Below are 17,076 nucleotides of genomic sequence, written 5' to 3'. Positions count from 1 at the left end.
AACGACAATTGTTGATTTTTTTACACAGAGACAGAATGTCGTTCATTTGTTTTCACTGAAGATATGAGTATTACCTGTAATAGCTGCCAGAAAAGATATAAATATTTTTTTATGAACTGAAATACTTAACCTATGGCAAATTGTCCCTTCTGGGTTCTCAATATTTTTCAATATTCGCTAATGACTTGCACTCCGATACAGAATTTTCAAAAAAAAAAAAAAAATCAAAATCAAAATCTTGTCCACGTGTGCAATCATATAACAATTAAATTTTAGTTTTCTACATGTAAAAAAATAACTAAACTATATTTTTATGTACATATAAATTATTAAACTATACAATGTAAACAGAAGTATCTTAAACATTATACTTAATAAAATTAGTAATGTTAATATAAGTTAAAAATGAAAAAAAACTGTAAATGTATATGTAGATGTACCAATCCCTCCAGATTTTGCACAGTGGCATTCGATGATAACTTCTTGAAAAAAAATAAAAATTATTTTTTTCAAAATTTCCGAAATGAAATGATCTGGGTATAATTTTTTCTTAAAGTACTCTTCGTGGGCTTTCCAATGGTACCTTCCATATGGACCTATCCCTCCCAGATTCTGCACAGTGGCATTCGATGATAACTTCTTGAAAAAAAATAAAAATTATTTTTTTCAAAATTTCCGAAATGAAATGATCTGGGTATAATTTTTTCTTAAAGTACTCTTCGTGGGCTTTCCAATGGTACCTTCCATATTGACCTATCCCTCCCAGATTCTGCACAGTGGCATTCGATGATGACTTCTTGAAAAAAAATAAAAATTATTTTTTTCAAAATTTCCGAAATGAAATGATCTGGGTATAATTTTTTCTTAAAGTACTCTTCGTGGGCTTTCCAATGGTACCTTCCATATTGACCTATCCCTCCCAGATTCTGCACAGTGGCATTCGATGATGACTTCTTGAAAAAAAAATAAAAATTATTTTTTTCAAAATTTCCGAAATGAAATGATCTGGGTATAATTTTTTCTTAAAGTACTCTTCGTGGGCTTTCCAATGGTACCTTCCATATTGACCTATCCCTCCCAGATTCTGCACAGTGGCATTCGATGATAACTTCTTGAAGAAAAATAAAAATTATTTTTTTCAAAATTTCCGAAATGAAATGATCTGGGTATAATTTTTTCTTAAAGCACTCTTCGTGGGCTTTCCAATGGTACCTTCCATATGGACCTATCCCTCCCAGATTCTGCACAGTGGCATTCGATGATAACTTCTTGAAGAAAAATAAAAATTATTTTTTTCAAAATTTCCAAAATGAAATGATCTGGGTATAATTTTTTCTTAAAGCACTCTTCGTGGGCTTTCCAATGGTACCTTCCATATGGACCTATCCCTCCCAGATTCTGCACAGTGGCATTCGATGATAACTTCTTGAAAAAAAAATAAAAATTATTTTTTTCAAAATTTCCGAAATGAAATGATCTGGGTATAATTTTTTCTTAAAGCACTCTTCGTGGGCTTTCCAATGGTACCTTTCATACGGACCTATTCCTCCTAGATGTTGCATGATAGGATTTATAAAATGAATTTACTAAATTTCGTTGATATAATCCGTTTTTAACTTCACACTATTGTGTTATACTGATCAATATAACTGTTATACTGCATGGTGGTGTATAATTCGGTTTGTGTCTTCGCTAGTTAAAATCGTTTTTATTTTCACATCCATCAAGAAATCCATGGTACGATCAGGAGTGTCGTAATGCTACTGATGGGAAAACGCAGCGTATAGGGCAACCCTGCAGACAGTAGCAACACGTAATGTGATGGAGAATCATCGGGAGAAAAGGAGAGAGGAGAAACGTGTTTTCAGAAAAAAAGAAGAAAGAACAAGAAAAACGTGAGCGTGAGCAAATCGAGATGTAAAGGAGTCATAATGAAGTCCGGAAATTTTACAAACGAGTAAAACACCAAACCGAAGGCTTTGGCGCAGGCACATCCTCCTGTAGAAATGAAGAAGGAAACCTGGTGACAGATACAGACAGCGTGTTGGGGATCTGGAAGGAACATTTTAAAAAGCTCCTGTTATCAAATAGTAGCGGTGTAGAGGATACCCCGGAACCAATAATAGATGACGACATATAGTGTATACCACCTAGCTAAGATGAGGTCAGAATAACAATCAATCGGCTAAAGAATAACAAAGCAGCAGGTGTCGATGGATTACCAGCCGAACTATTCAAAACTGGTGGTCAGATGCTGGTCACGAGCATGCACCAGCTGATTAGTACAATTTGGCTAGAGGAATGCATGCCCAATGATTGGAACCTCAACATCCTGTGCCAGGTGCACAAAAAAGGAGACAAGACGATATGTGCCAACTATAGAGGAATAAGTCTCCTTCCCATCGCATATAAAGTGCTATCCAGTGTGCTGTGTGAACGATTGAAGCCAATGGTCAATGACATTATTGGATAGCATACCAATGCGGCTTCAGACCTGGCAAATCCACCATTGACCAGATTTTCACTCTGCGCCAAATCCTAGAAAAGAACCACGAATAAAGCCGCATTCGACAGCCCATCCGTTCTGAGGTGTTTAAAGCCATGTCTACGTTCAGCATTCCTGCAAAATTAATACGGCTATGCAGAATATTTATGTGGCAAAAGGTCAGCAGTTAAAGTCGGAAAGTACCTATCGGAGCCCTTCAATGCCGAACGAGGATTCAGACAAGGTGACAGTTTGTCATGTGATCTTTTTAACATCCTGCTGGAAAAGGTCATACGAGATGCAAAGGTGAACAGAAATGGCACTCTGTACACCAAACAACACATGTTACTCGCCTACGCCGATGATATCGATATAATTGGTCGAACATTACAAGCCTTAACAGCCACCTTTAAACAAATTGAGAAGGAGTCTACCAAAATGGGTATTGCAGTAAACGACAAGAAGACCAAGCTGATGGTATCAACGCGCAAGACGTCCAGTAGTCTCCGACCAACTGTGGAACTTGAGAACTACAGCTTCAAGTAGTCAAGGATTTTATATACCTTAGTACCGCCATAAATAAAACGAATGACATCAGTTTTGAAATTCGGAGAAGGATTGTGATGGCCAACAGATCCTACTATGGTCTAAGAAAGCAGTCTAGAAACAAGGCCACCTCTCGCCAAACTCACACTTTACAAGACTACCCGTGTTGTTATATGGATCTGAAGCAGGGGTAGTTGCGCAAGCAGTTGAGGCAGCTCTTGGGGGTGTTTGAAAGAAAAATTCTCCGAAAGATCTACGGGCCGATCTGCGTCGGCGGTGAATATCGGCGTGGAATGAACCACGTGCTATATCATCTATTTCGGACATCGGCATTGTTAGACGTATCGAGATGCAGCGACTACGTTACCTTGGTCATGTTGTGCTAATGAATGAGAATGCCCCAGCTCAAAAGGCATATAAAAGCGAGCCTACTGATGGTTCCCGTAGAAGAGGAAGGTCACGTATCAGATGGAAAAACCAAGTAGAAAACAACATCTTGGAACGTGGTCTTTCAAATTGGAGGAGATGCGAACAAGACCGACGCGCTTGGAAATCTTTTTTAAACTCGGCTTATGGAACAACCTTTCTGTAACAAGCCAGCTAAGTAAGTAAGGTATAAAAACTAAAAAAAAAATATTTTTTTAAATGCACTCCAGGTTTAGATGCTTAAAAAAATATTGTTAAAAATCCTCGCCTCCTTTCCTCCTCCTTTTTTGGATACTTTAAAATTAATTCAAAATCCCCTTAGAAACAAGGCCACCTCTCGCCAAACTCACACTTTACAAGACGCTGATACTACCCGTGCTGCTATATGGATCTGAAGCATGGGTACTTGCGGCTCATAGGGGTGTTTGAAAGAAAAATTCTCCGAAAGATCTACGGGCCGATCTGCGTCGACGGTGAATATTGGCGTCAAATGAACCATGGGCTGTACCAGCTATTCTCAGACATCGACATAGTCAATCGTATTGAGCTGCAGCGACTACGATAGCTAGGACATGTTGTGCGAATGAATGAGAATGCCCCAGCTCAAAAGGCATATAAAAGCGAGCCTACTGATGATTCCGGTAGAAGGAGAAGGCCACGTATCAGATGGAAAGACCAAGTAGAAAACAACATCTTGAAACGTGGTCTTTCAAATTGGGGGAGATACTCACAAGACCGACGCGTTTGGAAATCTTTTTTAAGCTCGGCTTATGGAAGAACCTTTCTGTAACAAGCCAGCTAAGTAAGTAAGGTATAGAAGCTTAAAAATATATATATATTTTTTTTAATCCACGCCTGGTATAGATGCCTAAAAAATCCCCTTAGAAACAAGGCCACCTCTCGCCAAACTCACACTTTACAAGACGCTGATACTACCCGTGCTGTTATATGAATCTGAAGCATGGCTACTTGCGGCTCATAGGGGTGTTTGAAAGAAAAATTCTCCGAAAGATCTACGGGCCTGCGTCGACGGTGAATATCGACGTCGAATGAAGCACGAGCTCTACAATTTATACGCGGACATCGACATAGTCGTATTGAGCTGCAGCGACTACGATGGAGGCCATGTTGTGCGAATGAATGAGAATGCCCCAGCTCAAAAGGCATATAAAAGCGAGCCTACTGATGATTCCGGTAGAAGGAGAAGGCCACGTATCAGATGGAAAGACCAAGTAGAAAACAACATCTTGAAACTTGGTCTTTCAAATTGGAGGAGATGCGAACAAGACCGACGCGTTTGGAAATCTTTTTTAAGCTCGGCTTATGGAACAACCGTTCTGTAACATGCCAGATAAGTAAGTAAGGTATAGAAACTTAAAGAAATATTTTTTTTAAATCCACGCAAGGTATAGAAGCTTAAAGAAATATATATAAAAAATAGTTTTCAAAATCCACGCCTCTTGTGGATGCTAAAAAATATTTTTAAAAATCCTCACCTTTTATGGATACTCTAAAATTCTTTAAAAATCTCCTTATAAAAATATTTAACAAAAAATCCAATTTTATAGTTTCTAAATTTCCTAAAAAAATATTTAATTGCAAATTTTTATTAACCAATTTTTATGGAAATACTTACCCATAAACAATTAAAAAAAACCATCCAATATTTTTTTCTCCAAAATAAATACCAATTAAAACGCGTTATTTTTGTTTTGATTGGAAAATAAAAGGTAAGACAAGGGGAGGGGGGCGGTAGGTTGTTGAGAACATACAATTCTCAAATTAAAAACAAATAACAACAATACAAACAGAGATTTCAAATCAATTCCAAACAAACATAAATTTTTCAACAATAGCAAGCATGCCATGGAAAATTGCCGGACATACATACAAATAACTATGAAAATAAACATATAGTTGGGAGGGGGAGAAGCACTCCTTCGCAATTGGGATTAATTTGCAATTGAAATAATTGGGATTTACAAGAGACGTAGGCGTATTAGAAGGGAATCAAATCTTCACCCCGAACATTTTTCGAAAATATAGAAAATAATTTCGCCTGGCTCGAAGGACCAAATTCTTCAAACATCGGCAATTATTTAAAACATATTTGCTTCTCTTCTATGGTATTAGGAGGCTGATATTTCTAACACAACATTGAACCTAAATTCTTTAATCAGAACATTTTTCGGAAGTATAGAAAAAAAAATTCGTCTGGCTCGAAGGACCAAATTCTTCCTCATTTGCACTTATTTAAATAAGATTTGCTTCTCTTCTTTGGTGTTAGAGGGCTGTTATTTCTAACTCAAAATTTGAACCTAAAAATCCGATTCAATAATAAAAAAAATATTAGACCTCGATCAATTCAAGAGGCTTTGGACGTTGTCTTCTATTAGGTGTGTGGTCTTTAATAGTTACCCCTTTTGAAATAAATTCCCCATGTCATTGAAAACATAATCCCTCCACTTTTCCAGACAAGTATTCTTTAAGTATTTGGGGATTTCAAATATTAAAAAATAAAAATCCATTGGCTTTCCATACTTCAAAATGATGGATGGGTACAGTCAATAAAAAAATCCGGCATACTAAAAATGAACTTAATTTATGTGAGTGTGTGTGTATAATATTACTAATTTACTACATATAAACAACAATAAAAAGTAATATAAATTAAGCAAAAAAAAACACCGCCGCCACTCACAACAACTACAACAACAAAACAAGTGAAGAGAAAATGTAAACAAAATCAAATGAGTGAGTGCTCCGCAAAAAAAAAACAAAACAGAGCAAGCAGCGCACCCAAGAGAGCAATAATTCGCTGAAAATGAGTGTTTGAGAACAGGGATGGGAGTTTAGTACTGCAAACCGATTATGTACACCATAATATAAATTTCAGAAAGTTTGAATGGATAATTATACACTTTGACATGATGAAAATGTGTTTCATCGAAATATTGGTTCTAGAAGACCCCATGTTTATTTGGACCAAATTTGTTTCAGAAAATTTTGATTTCATCCAAACTTTGCCCATTATATTATTTCTTCCAAACTTAGTTCAAGTTCGAAGATGGGGAATATCGGTTCACTCCTTCTGGTACCTCCCACACAGGGGCTAGGCTTAAATACGGGTTATAATTCCTATATATAGTCCATTATCAAACCTTACGTTCTAGTTTTTTATCTCGATATCCTCCACAGGTGATATGCTTACAACAGGGCCTTAGAACCAAACCAAAAACGCGGAACAAATTAAATTTCAACGGTGTTAGAAAGAGTACATGTCTAGCTCTCGTATGAACTAGGATTATTGACTTCGCACAACAATTAACAAAATGGCGGAACTTTGATTTTTTTTTTGGAATATCGCCTATTTTTGAACCCTAAACTGAGTTAAAAAATAAGGAAGATCTTCACCGATTGGCTTTATTAATTCATAATTCATACGATAGCTATACACTCACAGAAAAACGTCCCAAAATTTGGAATGGTTCGGATTATTATCGTGCCCGCCATTCGCAGAAACGCTGTTTGGAGAAAAACGTGTTCCAAGTTTAAGAAGCCGCCCTCTTGCCGTCACTTGATGCTAACACAAAAATCGGCTATATCTTCAAAAATTGTTGAGATTTTCACTTGAAAATTTATAGAGACATTCTTGAATTAGTGCATGTTCGAATTAAATCAAAATACAAAATTAAAATTTTTGACGCCCTTAATATAAAAAGGGGGTTATATGGGGACTACGCCAAAAAAAGGGGGCGAATATTAATAATTTTTGGTGGGGAGATTTGTTACCATATACGACTACAAAATACCAAATTACAGTGAATTAGGTAGAAAAACGCGCTCAAGAACCCCAAAATACCGAAAATTGGGGGTAACCCTTATATGGAGGCTACCCGAAAAAATGTACCTACATTCATAATTTTTTGTGAAGAGATTTGGTACCTATCAAGAACTCATAATACTAAATTACAGCTAATTCGGCGGAAAAACACAATGAAAACACCCAAAATACTGAAAATTTGGAGGTACAGTTATATGGGGGCTACCAGAAAAAGTGGTCCTATATTCATAATTTTTTGTGGAGGCATTAAGGACATTCAAGAACCGCAAAATACCGAAAATTGGGGGGTACCGCTATATGGGTGCTATGTCTAAACATGGACCGATATATACCATATTCGAACTTGACCTGCCTGCAGACAAAAGACAAACCTATGCCAAATTCAGTCTGGTTTTAGAAAAGCAAAAGGTATCAAGAAATCATTTTTTAATTTCAAAAGTTCTGCACATTCAGCATAATTCCTTTCAGCATTGGCACACAGACTATATTAAACTCCCATGATTGGTTGAAAATAGCAAAACAGCGTCGAAGCCCAAATTATAGATTTTTGCCTAAGTCTTCGATCATTTCTCCGATTTTATCGACATTTTCGACAACCGGCCTACCTGTGCGAGGTGCATCATTAAAATGAAAAAATCCTGAACGGAATCTACGAAACAAAAATTGCACATAATTGGCTGTTACAGTATCGGAACCATTAACACTATTCACAATTTTAGCCGCTTGGGTTGCTTTTTTGCCTTTGTCAAAGAAAAACTGTAAAATGTATCGAATTTTCTCTTTGTTCACTCGTACTTTTAACACCCTATAACTCACAACTGAATGCACAAAAAACAGCAAAATATTTTTTTTACTGCGAAATGTTCCTCCAACGACCATGAATCTGAAATTGTTTGATCGATACATTACGAGAAATAATTTTTTGCTTATTGGCTTTCTCTACTGCCTTTCTCCAGAAAGTATTTTGGCCCATTCCCGGCAAAGCGCTTGCTTGAGATGATCGACAACTTGGGAATTTTTAGTGTCAACCTTGCTTTCCACAATACTCCAGACACAGTAGTCCAACGGATTGGTATTCGGGGATTTTGGTGGCCACAATGTGCGCTGGAAATGAAGCGAGCTGAGTCCTGTTGAAATGCCCAAGGTCTGCGGCCAAAATGTTTGCGTGCCCAAGGCTTCAATACAGGGTCTATTAGAATATTTTCGCGATAATATTCGGCATTTATTCTGATGATACGGTCGATTAATACGAGCGGAGAGCGACCATCGGGGCTGTTATGGTGGCCCACACCATCACCATGGCCTTCGCTTGAATTCTGGTGGCCAACCGAAGGTGCAAATTTTCAACTGACCTCTTTGGCAAGTAAACACGATCATTTTGTGTGTTCACAAACTCCTGGACAACGAAGGTTTTCTCATCGGAGAAAACCAAATTCGGCAGGTCACCACTTTCGACCATGAAGAAGCAACTCTTTAGCTCTTTTCAGTCTATTTTTTTTCTGTTGCGATGTAAGTACGAACTTACTTATTTACCTGGCTTGTTACAGAACGGTTGTTCCATAAGCGGAGCATAAATAAAAATGATTTCCAAGCGCGTCGGTCTTGTGCGCATCTCCGCCAGTTTAAAAGACCACGTTCCAAGATGTTGTTTTCTACTTGGTCTTTCCATCTGATTCGTGGCCTTCCCCTTCTACGGGAACCATCAGTAGGCTCGCTTTTATATGCCTTTTGAGCTGGGGCATTCTCATTCATTTGCACAACACGGCCTAGCCACCGTAGTCGCTGCAGGTCAATACGACTATGTCGATGTCCGCGTATAAATTGCTTCATTCGACACCGATATTCACCGTCGACGCAGATCGGCTCGTAGATCTTTCGGAGAATTATTCTTTCAAACACTCCAAGAGCTGACTCATCTGCTTGCGCAAGTACCCATGCTTATGATACATATAACAGCACGGATAGTAAACTGTGAGTTTGGTCTGGCGTTGCGGTGTATGTTCTTGCCCTTTTTTTGGAATTTCAATGGCTTTACCCACCGAGCTCATTTTTCAATAATTGTCGAATGGAATATTGCGATATGTTCAGTTTACGAGCCATTTTTGGCCACAGCGATTCGGGTTTCGATCAAGTCGCTTCTTTACTTTTCGAACCATATCTGCTGATGTTGCTTTTTTTCTTGAAATTACAGCAGTCTGAAGTTGGTTGCAGTTTTTTCATCTCACCCTGTATTTTTAAAGATATATATATTGCTTCTTGAGATGTCCAAATTATATATATTTTATAAATTCCAAGTTCCCATCCCTGTAAAATGTCTGAGATGGAGAGAGACAGAGAATATTTTGTGGACACTCTGATAATACAATGACAACGAAGATCCACGAATTAAACAACAACAATGGAAAAACTACAACCATCTTGATTACCCCAAAAATTAACTGTAAGTAGCCGGTTTTTTAAACAACAAACCGTAGAAGGAGATATAACAAACTCTTGAGAGCTCCCAAGCGCAATTGAGTACTCCCGTTATAGTAAAGAGTAGGGGAAGGGTAGAAAAATTAAACAAACCAAAGCATTGTTGTTAAGTGGGTGGGTGGGTAGGCTAAGGCAGGCGGTTAAGATGTTAATGGAGAAGGTGGCAGCTACAAGTAACGGGGTAAATATAAGAAACAAAAAATATAAACAAAATCTTTAGATAAACTACTGAACATGCTCACACTTAACCGAAGGCAGCAAGTGCGGGAGAGGTAGAGAATAGAAATGAACAAGTGAGTGTTTGCTAATAAAACAATAACAACAATTTTTAAGGAGATTCCAGTTAATTAAAGAAGAGGACAAGTGGTGATGGCTGAGAGGGAGTAATAGTAGTGGTTTGTTTATGTAAACAATAATAAAATATTTAAACAAAAAAGAACGGCGTTCACAGTTTTTTTAATGGAGAGTGACAAACAAACAAAAACAAACATGATAGTGTGGGTGTAATAATTCGTGATGCAGCAAACAAATTGCCGTCGTTTAAGTAAATAAAGAAAAGTGACACGATTTAAATAAATATTGGCATTATAATAAATAAAAGATAGCTGAAAGAAAGTGGGAAATTTGGTGATTTGGTGATTTGGAGGAGGAAATTTAGGGGAATTCTAACATAAATAATCATAAGGAAACATTTATGGGAATTAAAACAAATTACTAAGGGGATTAGATTTCTTAGGAAGGCGTAGATTTTTTAAAGAATATTTTTCCAAAGCCTCACAAGGCGTGGATTCTTTAAAGAATATTTTTCCAAAGCCTCATAAGGCGTGGATTCTTTAAAGAATATTTTTCCAAAGCCTCACAAGGCGTGGATTCTTTAAAGAATATTTTTCCAAAGCCTCACAAGGCGTGGATTCTTTAAAGAATATTTTTCCAAAGCCTCACAAGGCGTGGATTCATTAAAGAATATTTTTACAAAGCCTCACAAGGCGTGGATTCTTTAAAGAATATTTTTCCAAAACCTCACAAGGCGTGGATTCTTTAAAGAATATTTTTACAAGGCCTCCCAGGCCAGGATTTAAAAAAGTTTGAAGGTATTACCGCAGGCGTGGATTTAAAAAAAATATATTTTTTTAAGGTATTACTATTAGCAAAGGCCTGGATTAAAAAAAAATATTTTTAAGGTATTATTATTAGCAAAGGCCTGGATTTAAAAAAAAAAATCAAAGACTAGCAAAGGGCGTGCCAACTATAGAGGAATTAGCCTTCTTCCCATCACATATATCGTGCTATCCAGTGTGATGTGTAAATGATTAAAGCCATTGGTCAATGACATTATTGGACCATACCAATGCGGCTTCAGACCTGGCAAATCCACCATTGACTAGATTTTCACTCCAAAATCCTGGAAAAGACCCACGAAAAACACATCGACACATACCACCTATTCGTCGACTATAAATCAGCATTAGCCCTATACGTTCAGAGGTTTTTAAGCCATGTCTACGTTCGGCATACGGCTATGCAGGATAAATTTAAGTGGCACAATTCGGAAAGGACCTATCGGAGCCCTTCAATATCGAACGAGGATTCAGACAAGGTGACAGTTTGTCGTGTGATCTTTTTAACATTCTGCTTAAAAAGTTCATATGAGACGCAAAGGCGAACAGAAATGACACTCTGTACACCAAATAACACATGTTACTCGCCTACGCTGATGACATCGATATAATGGGTAGAACATTGGGAGCGGTAAAAGCCACTTTTTAACTAATTAATAGCCCACGCCGATGACATCGATATAATGGGTCAAACATTGCGAGCGGTCACAGCCACCTTTTAACAAATTGAGAAATAGTCTGCCAAAGTGACACCAGTTTTGAAATTCGGAGGATTGTGATGGCCAACAGATGCTACTATGGTCTGTGTAAGTAGTTTAGAAACAAGGCCACCTCCCGACAGACCAAACTCACAATTTACAAGACGCTGATACTACCCGTGCTGTCATATGGATCTGAAGCATGACTACTTGCGCAAGCAGCTGAGGCAGCTCTTGGGTTGTTTGAAAGAAAAATTCTCCGAAAGATCTACGGGCCGATCTGCATTGACGGTGTATACCACTGACGTTTGAACCATGAGTTGTACCAGATATTCTCGAACATCGGCATTGTTAGTCGCATCGAGCTGCAATGACTACGATGGAAGCTCAAAAGGCATATAAAAACGAGCCTACTGATGGTTCCCGTAGAAGAGGAAGGCCAGATGGAAAGACCAAGTAGAAAACAACATCTTGGAAAGTGGTCTTCCAAATTGGAGGAGATGCACACAAGACCGACGCCCTTAGAAATCTTTTATTAAGCTCGGCTTATGGTACAACCGTTCTGTAGCAAGCCAGCTAAGTAAGGAAGCAAGCAAAGGGCGTGGATTTTTTGCAAAATATTTTTCAAGGACTAGCAAAGGGCCTGGTTTTTTTAAAAAATATTTTCTACCACTATTCTAATTTTTTTAAATATTTTTTTAGGGACTACTGCAGTCATGAATTTTTAAAAATATTTTTTCAAGGACTACCGAAGGCGTAGATTAATTTAATATGTGTTTAAAAATTATTTCACAAAGGCGAAATCGTATTCGTTTATTTGCTAACAATCCGATGTTGTCAAGAACAATTCCTGGGTTTCGTAAAAATCAATAAACGATAACGATTGCTCTTAAATGTTTTCTTTTTTTCTGATCGACATAAAATTATGAAGGCAACTTAACTAATAAAATTAAACATTTTACAATTAAAATAATATATAATTAATAAACGAAAAAATATTTAAAAAAAGGAAAACTCTACTTACATTCGGTGAACCCTTAGTAGCGTTGTTCAACATAATTTGAATTTCGAAGACGGGATGATAGATAAAAGTTTTGGTTGTTTTTCTTCCAATAAATCAAAATCAAAAACTTAAAATTGTATTTTGACTAGAGTGGTGGTGGTGGTGGATGATGATAATGATCGGATCGGGTAGGTGGTGATTGTTTAATATTTGTTTTTTTTTTATTATTCGCTGATTGCCAATTTAATCATAAGTTGCCGTTCAAATATTTAATAATCAGGACACTGTGCTGATGAATTCTGTACAGGATATGAAAATAAAAAGAAATAGGAAAAATGAAAAAAAAAAATTAAAAACTTGGGTAATTAACAACAACAACAAAAAAACATAATGTTAAAAAATATATGTATGTGTATCATAACGTGTAAATATAGCGCAATTAATATTGTGATTTAATTAACACGTTGGTAGGTTGTTTGGTAAAATACAGGAGGATGAAGAGGAGGATATAAAGAGGGGAATCTGTTGAAAATTATGATGTGGTAAAAGAATTTCATTTGTCATTTAATTCGTCACAATGTATCATTACAAAATGCAACAAATAAAATACCCCGGGGAAAATGTGTAACATTTATCAACAGCATCAAGGAGCTGAGAATCGCAAATTTCAAATGTGTTAACACAATAAATTAAATTTAAATTCCATCCTACTTATATCAGAAAACCAATAAAATATTGAAGAATGGTTCTTTATAAAAACCCCGTATGTAAAATTACTCTAACTTCTGATAAAAATTAATCAAGAGCTTAAAAATACCGAAAATCGGGATAAAAAAGAAAAACAAACCAGATTCACTCCAGTAGATGAGCGAATTGCTATAATCCGTATAAAATCGATGTTTTTCTACATCAGTCTTATTTGCGTCCATGCTCCGACGGAAGACAAAGATGAACAGACCAAAGACATATTTTACGAGCGCCTAGAAACAGCATATAACCCCTGCCCTGGCCATGACATTAAAATTCTGCTAGAAGATTTTAATGAAAAAATCGGAAGGGAAAATATTTTTGGTCCCGACGTCCGAAAATTCAGTCTCCATGAGGAAACATCCGACAAAGGCATGAGTGACTTTGCGGCAGCAAAAACGTGGTAGGACACCTGGATTTCTCTCGGTCAAGCAAAGAGAAATCAAATTGATTATTTCGTGATAGACGGAGGGCATTCGTCCAATGTTTTAGACGTTCGATTGATACGAGGAGCGAATATTGATTCGGGCCATTACATTGTAGCACCAAGGTTCGTTCTCGTCTTAATGTAGCAGCAAAGGTGCGATCTAACACAAAACGGATATTCGACGTAGAAAAGCTGCAAACACAATAGATAGCAGAAGCCCATTCCGCGCTCAACATACTCACTTTCTTGAAAGCATTCCATGTCCCAATTATAAAATTGCCCATTCCCTGCAAACGGCAAAACTTGGGTACAAAAAAAAAACACCATCGCGAAACCCATGGTACGATGAGTAATGTCGTAATGCTACTGAGGTGAAAACGCAGCGTATAGGGCAACCTTGCAGACAGTACCAACACGTAATGGAGAATTATCGGTAGAAAAGGAGAGAGGAGAAACGTCTTTTCAGAAAAAAAGAAGAAAGAACAAGAAAAACGTGAGCGTGAGCAAATCGAGATGTACAGGAGTCAGAAAGAAGTCCGGAAGTTTTACCAACGGGTAAAACACCAAAACGAAGGTTTTGATGCAGCACATCCTCCTCTAGAGATAAAGAAGAAACCCTGGTGACAGATGTAGACGGCGTGTTAAGGATCTAGAAGGAGCATTTTTCAAAGCTTCTGGTATGAAATAGTTGCGGTGAAGAAGATATCCCAGAGCCAATAAGATGTACCGTTGTATACCACCTAGCCAAGATGAGGTCAGAATAGCAATCAATTGGCTGACGAATAAAAAAGCAGCAGGTGCCGATGAATTAGCAGCCGAACTATTCAAAGCCGGTGGTCAGATGCTGGCCAGGAGCATGCACCAGCTGATTAGGTCAATTTGGATGGAGAAATGCATGCCTAATGATTGTAACCTCAGAATGATATGTCCGGTGCACAAAAATAGATACAAGATATGTGCCAACTATAGAGGAATAAGTCTCCTTCCCATCGCTTATAAAGTGCTATCCAGCGTGCTGTGTGAACGACTGAAGCCAATGGTCAATTGCATTATTGGACCATACCAATGCGGCTTCAGGCCTGGCAAATCTACCATTGACCAGATATTCACTCTGCGCCAAATACTGGAAAAACACGCGAAAGCATATCGACACATTCCACCTATTCGTCGACTATAAAGCCACATTCAACAGGCCTATCCGTTCAGAGCATTTAATTAAAACCGTGTCTGCGTTTGGCATTCCTCAAAATTAATACGGCTTCGGAGGATAACTTAAACTGGTACAGAGTCAGCAGTAAAAGTAGGAAAGGACCTCTCGGAACCCTTCAATACCGAACGAGTATTCAGAAAATGTGACAGTTTGTCGTGTAAACTGTTTAACATCCTGCTGGAAAAGGTCATACGAGAGGCAAAGGTGAACAGAAATGTCACTCTGTGCACCAAACAACACATGTTACTCGCATACGCCGATGACATCGATATAATTGGTCGAACATTGCGAGCGGTAACAGCCACCTTTGAACAAATTGAGAAGGAGTCTGCCAAAGTGGGTCTGGCGGTAAATGGCGAAAAGACCAAGCTGATGGTATCAACGCGCAAGACGTCCAGTAGACTCGGGCCACATGTGGAACTTGCGAGCTACAGCTTCGAGGTAGTCAAGTGTTTGAGAGAAAAATTACCCGAAAGATCTATGGGCCGATCTGCGTCGACGGTGAATATCGTCGGCGAATGAACCACGAGTAGTACCATCTTTTATCGGACATCGACATAATCAGATGTATCGAACTGCAGCGACGGTGGCTAGGCCATGTTGAGCGAAATTAATATTTCCCATATGGTCTAGAGGCCAGAATATGCTACGAGTTATGTAGAGAGTATATATTTCAAATAATGCAATTTTTTTGTTATCAAATAAATCATTGTGTTTTTCCGTATTGTCTAGTGATTAGGATATCTGACTTTCAATCAGAAGATCAGGATATGCAATTTATATAGTTGCAGTAAAAATCCTTTATACAGACGCCAAGTCCCGAGAAATAAAGAAATTTGATATCGTTTTTAACGACAAAGCCGCCGATTCCTTGACCGCAGGTACAGCAAAATAGTCATATTTTTAATGCATCTAAAAATTGCATTTTCAGGGTTTGTTTTGAATTGAGTTTTAATGTTAAAGGCAGCAGCATTTTGAATAAGTTTAACCAGCAATGGTTTCATTGGTCCTCATCCTGTAATAGATATAAAGCTTGAATCAAATGGCATACCAGTGGCTGGCCGGCTAGCTGGATGGCATCTCTAAGGTAAATCATAACCGGCAAGTCAGGTGTAAATTGAGACCATTAATCTGATTGTTATTTTATGCAAAAATTATAATCGTTATTAATAGGGATTAATAATTTTTGTAAAAAAAATAATCATATGATAATAGGTCTGTTTGGCTGCGTATTTTATTGGTGTTTCAAATGAGCGAAGCGAACTCAATCAAATTTGAAAAGTCTACTCGATTCCTTATCCATGTTCATATTAGGCTCATATTCCTGTCGTTGGTGCCAAAACACTTTAAAAAAAATCCAGCAATAATTTCTCCATCTTTATGTAAATTACTTTCCATTTTTATTGCATTTTAGTCGTTCCAAAATCATCCCAAAATATCCATGACAAAAACATATTTATATTTGATAAGCTTCAAAAACCAAAAAATAATGCCTCTTGCCATCACACACATGCAAGAAGTAGTGCAAGGGGTTGCAGTGACATTTTTGACACGTTAGTTAAAGTCATGACATTTGAAGTCGTTGACTGCTAACAACTGTCAAATGCGCTTCAGTCAAATATTTTTTTTTCGAAGAAAAACTCCCCTAGGATCTAAGAACAAGGTTATAAATTAGAGCTCATTATATTTATGTATCACTTTCAGGGAAAAAAGTCACCCTTTTTCCCCCAATTCACAATTCTTCCATGTTAACGAGGCAATCATATATTTATTTAATGGTCACCTATCTCTACGTAGTGGCATCACCATTATTAAAAACACCAGATGAGGGCAGTTGACAAAAATGAACACAGCCAGCCAGCAAAACAACAACAACAAAATAGTGCAGAAAATGCAGAATAACAACAAAACACTAAAATAAACGAATGAGAATGGGTGAAATGCAATGATAATGTGTGTTGTGTTGATTTTCTAATGAGAACCCAAACTGAGAAGAATCCCAATAAGATAATGCACAACACAACAAGAGCAACGGTAGAGCACGAAAAAAAAATCAATAAAACATACCGGGGAAAACAACAACAAAAAACACCACAG

General features: G+C 37.5%; 1 protein-coding gene across 1 annotated transcript in view; it reads right to left on the bottom strand.

The window, feature by feature from the left end:
* LOC133332163 (double-stranded RNA-specific editase Adar-like) overlaps positions 1-12,673 on the bottom strand; it is a gene marked incomplete at its 3' end in the record, with an annotated part of 108,142 nt that extends 95,469 nt beyond the window's left edge. The window contains exon 1 of the mRNA XM_061540546.1: positions 12,617-12,673. Coding sequence (XP_061396530.1) covers positions 12,617-12,649 — 33 coding nt within the window. The remainder of the gene's footprint in view (positions 1-12,616) is intronic.
* Between the last annotated feature and the right edge of the window lie 4,403 nt (positions 12,674-17,076).

This window comes from Musca vetustissima, unplaced genomic scaffold (genome assembly GCF_032173495.1).
Source record: "Musca vetustissima isolate MV318-11 ecotype Yass unplaced genomic scaffold, APGP_CSIRO_Mvet_v1 utg29798, whole genome shotgun sequence".
In the NCBI taxonomy this organism is placed as follows: domain Eukaryota; kingdom Metazoa; phylum Arthropoda; class Insecta; order Diptera; family Muscidae; genus Musca; species Musca vetustissima.
Note: the sequence above shows the minus strand (reverse complement) of the source record. Positions and strands in the feature narration are given on the sequence as shown.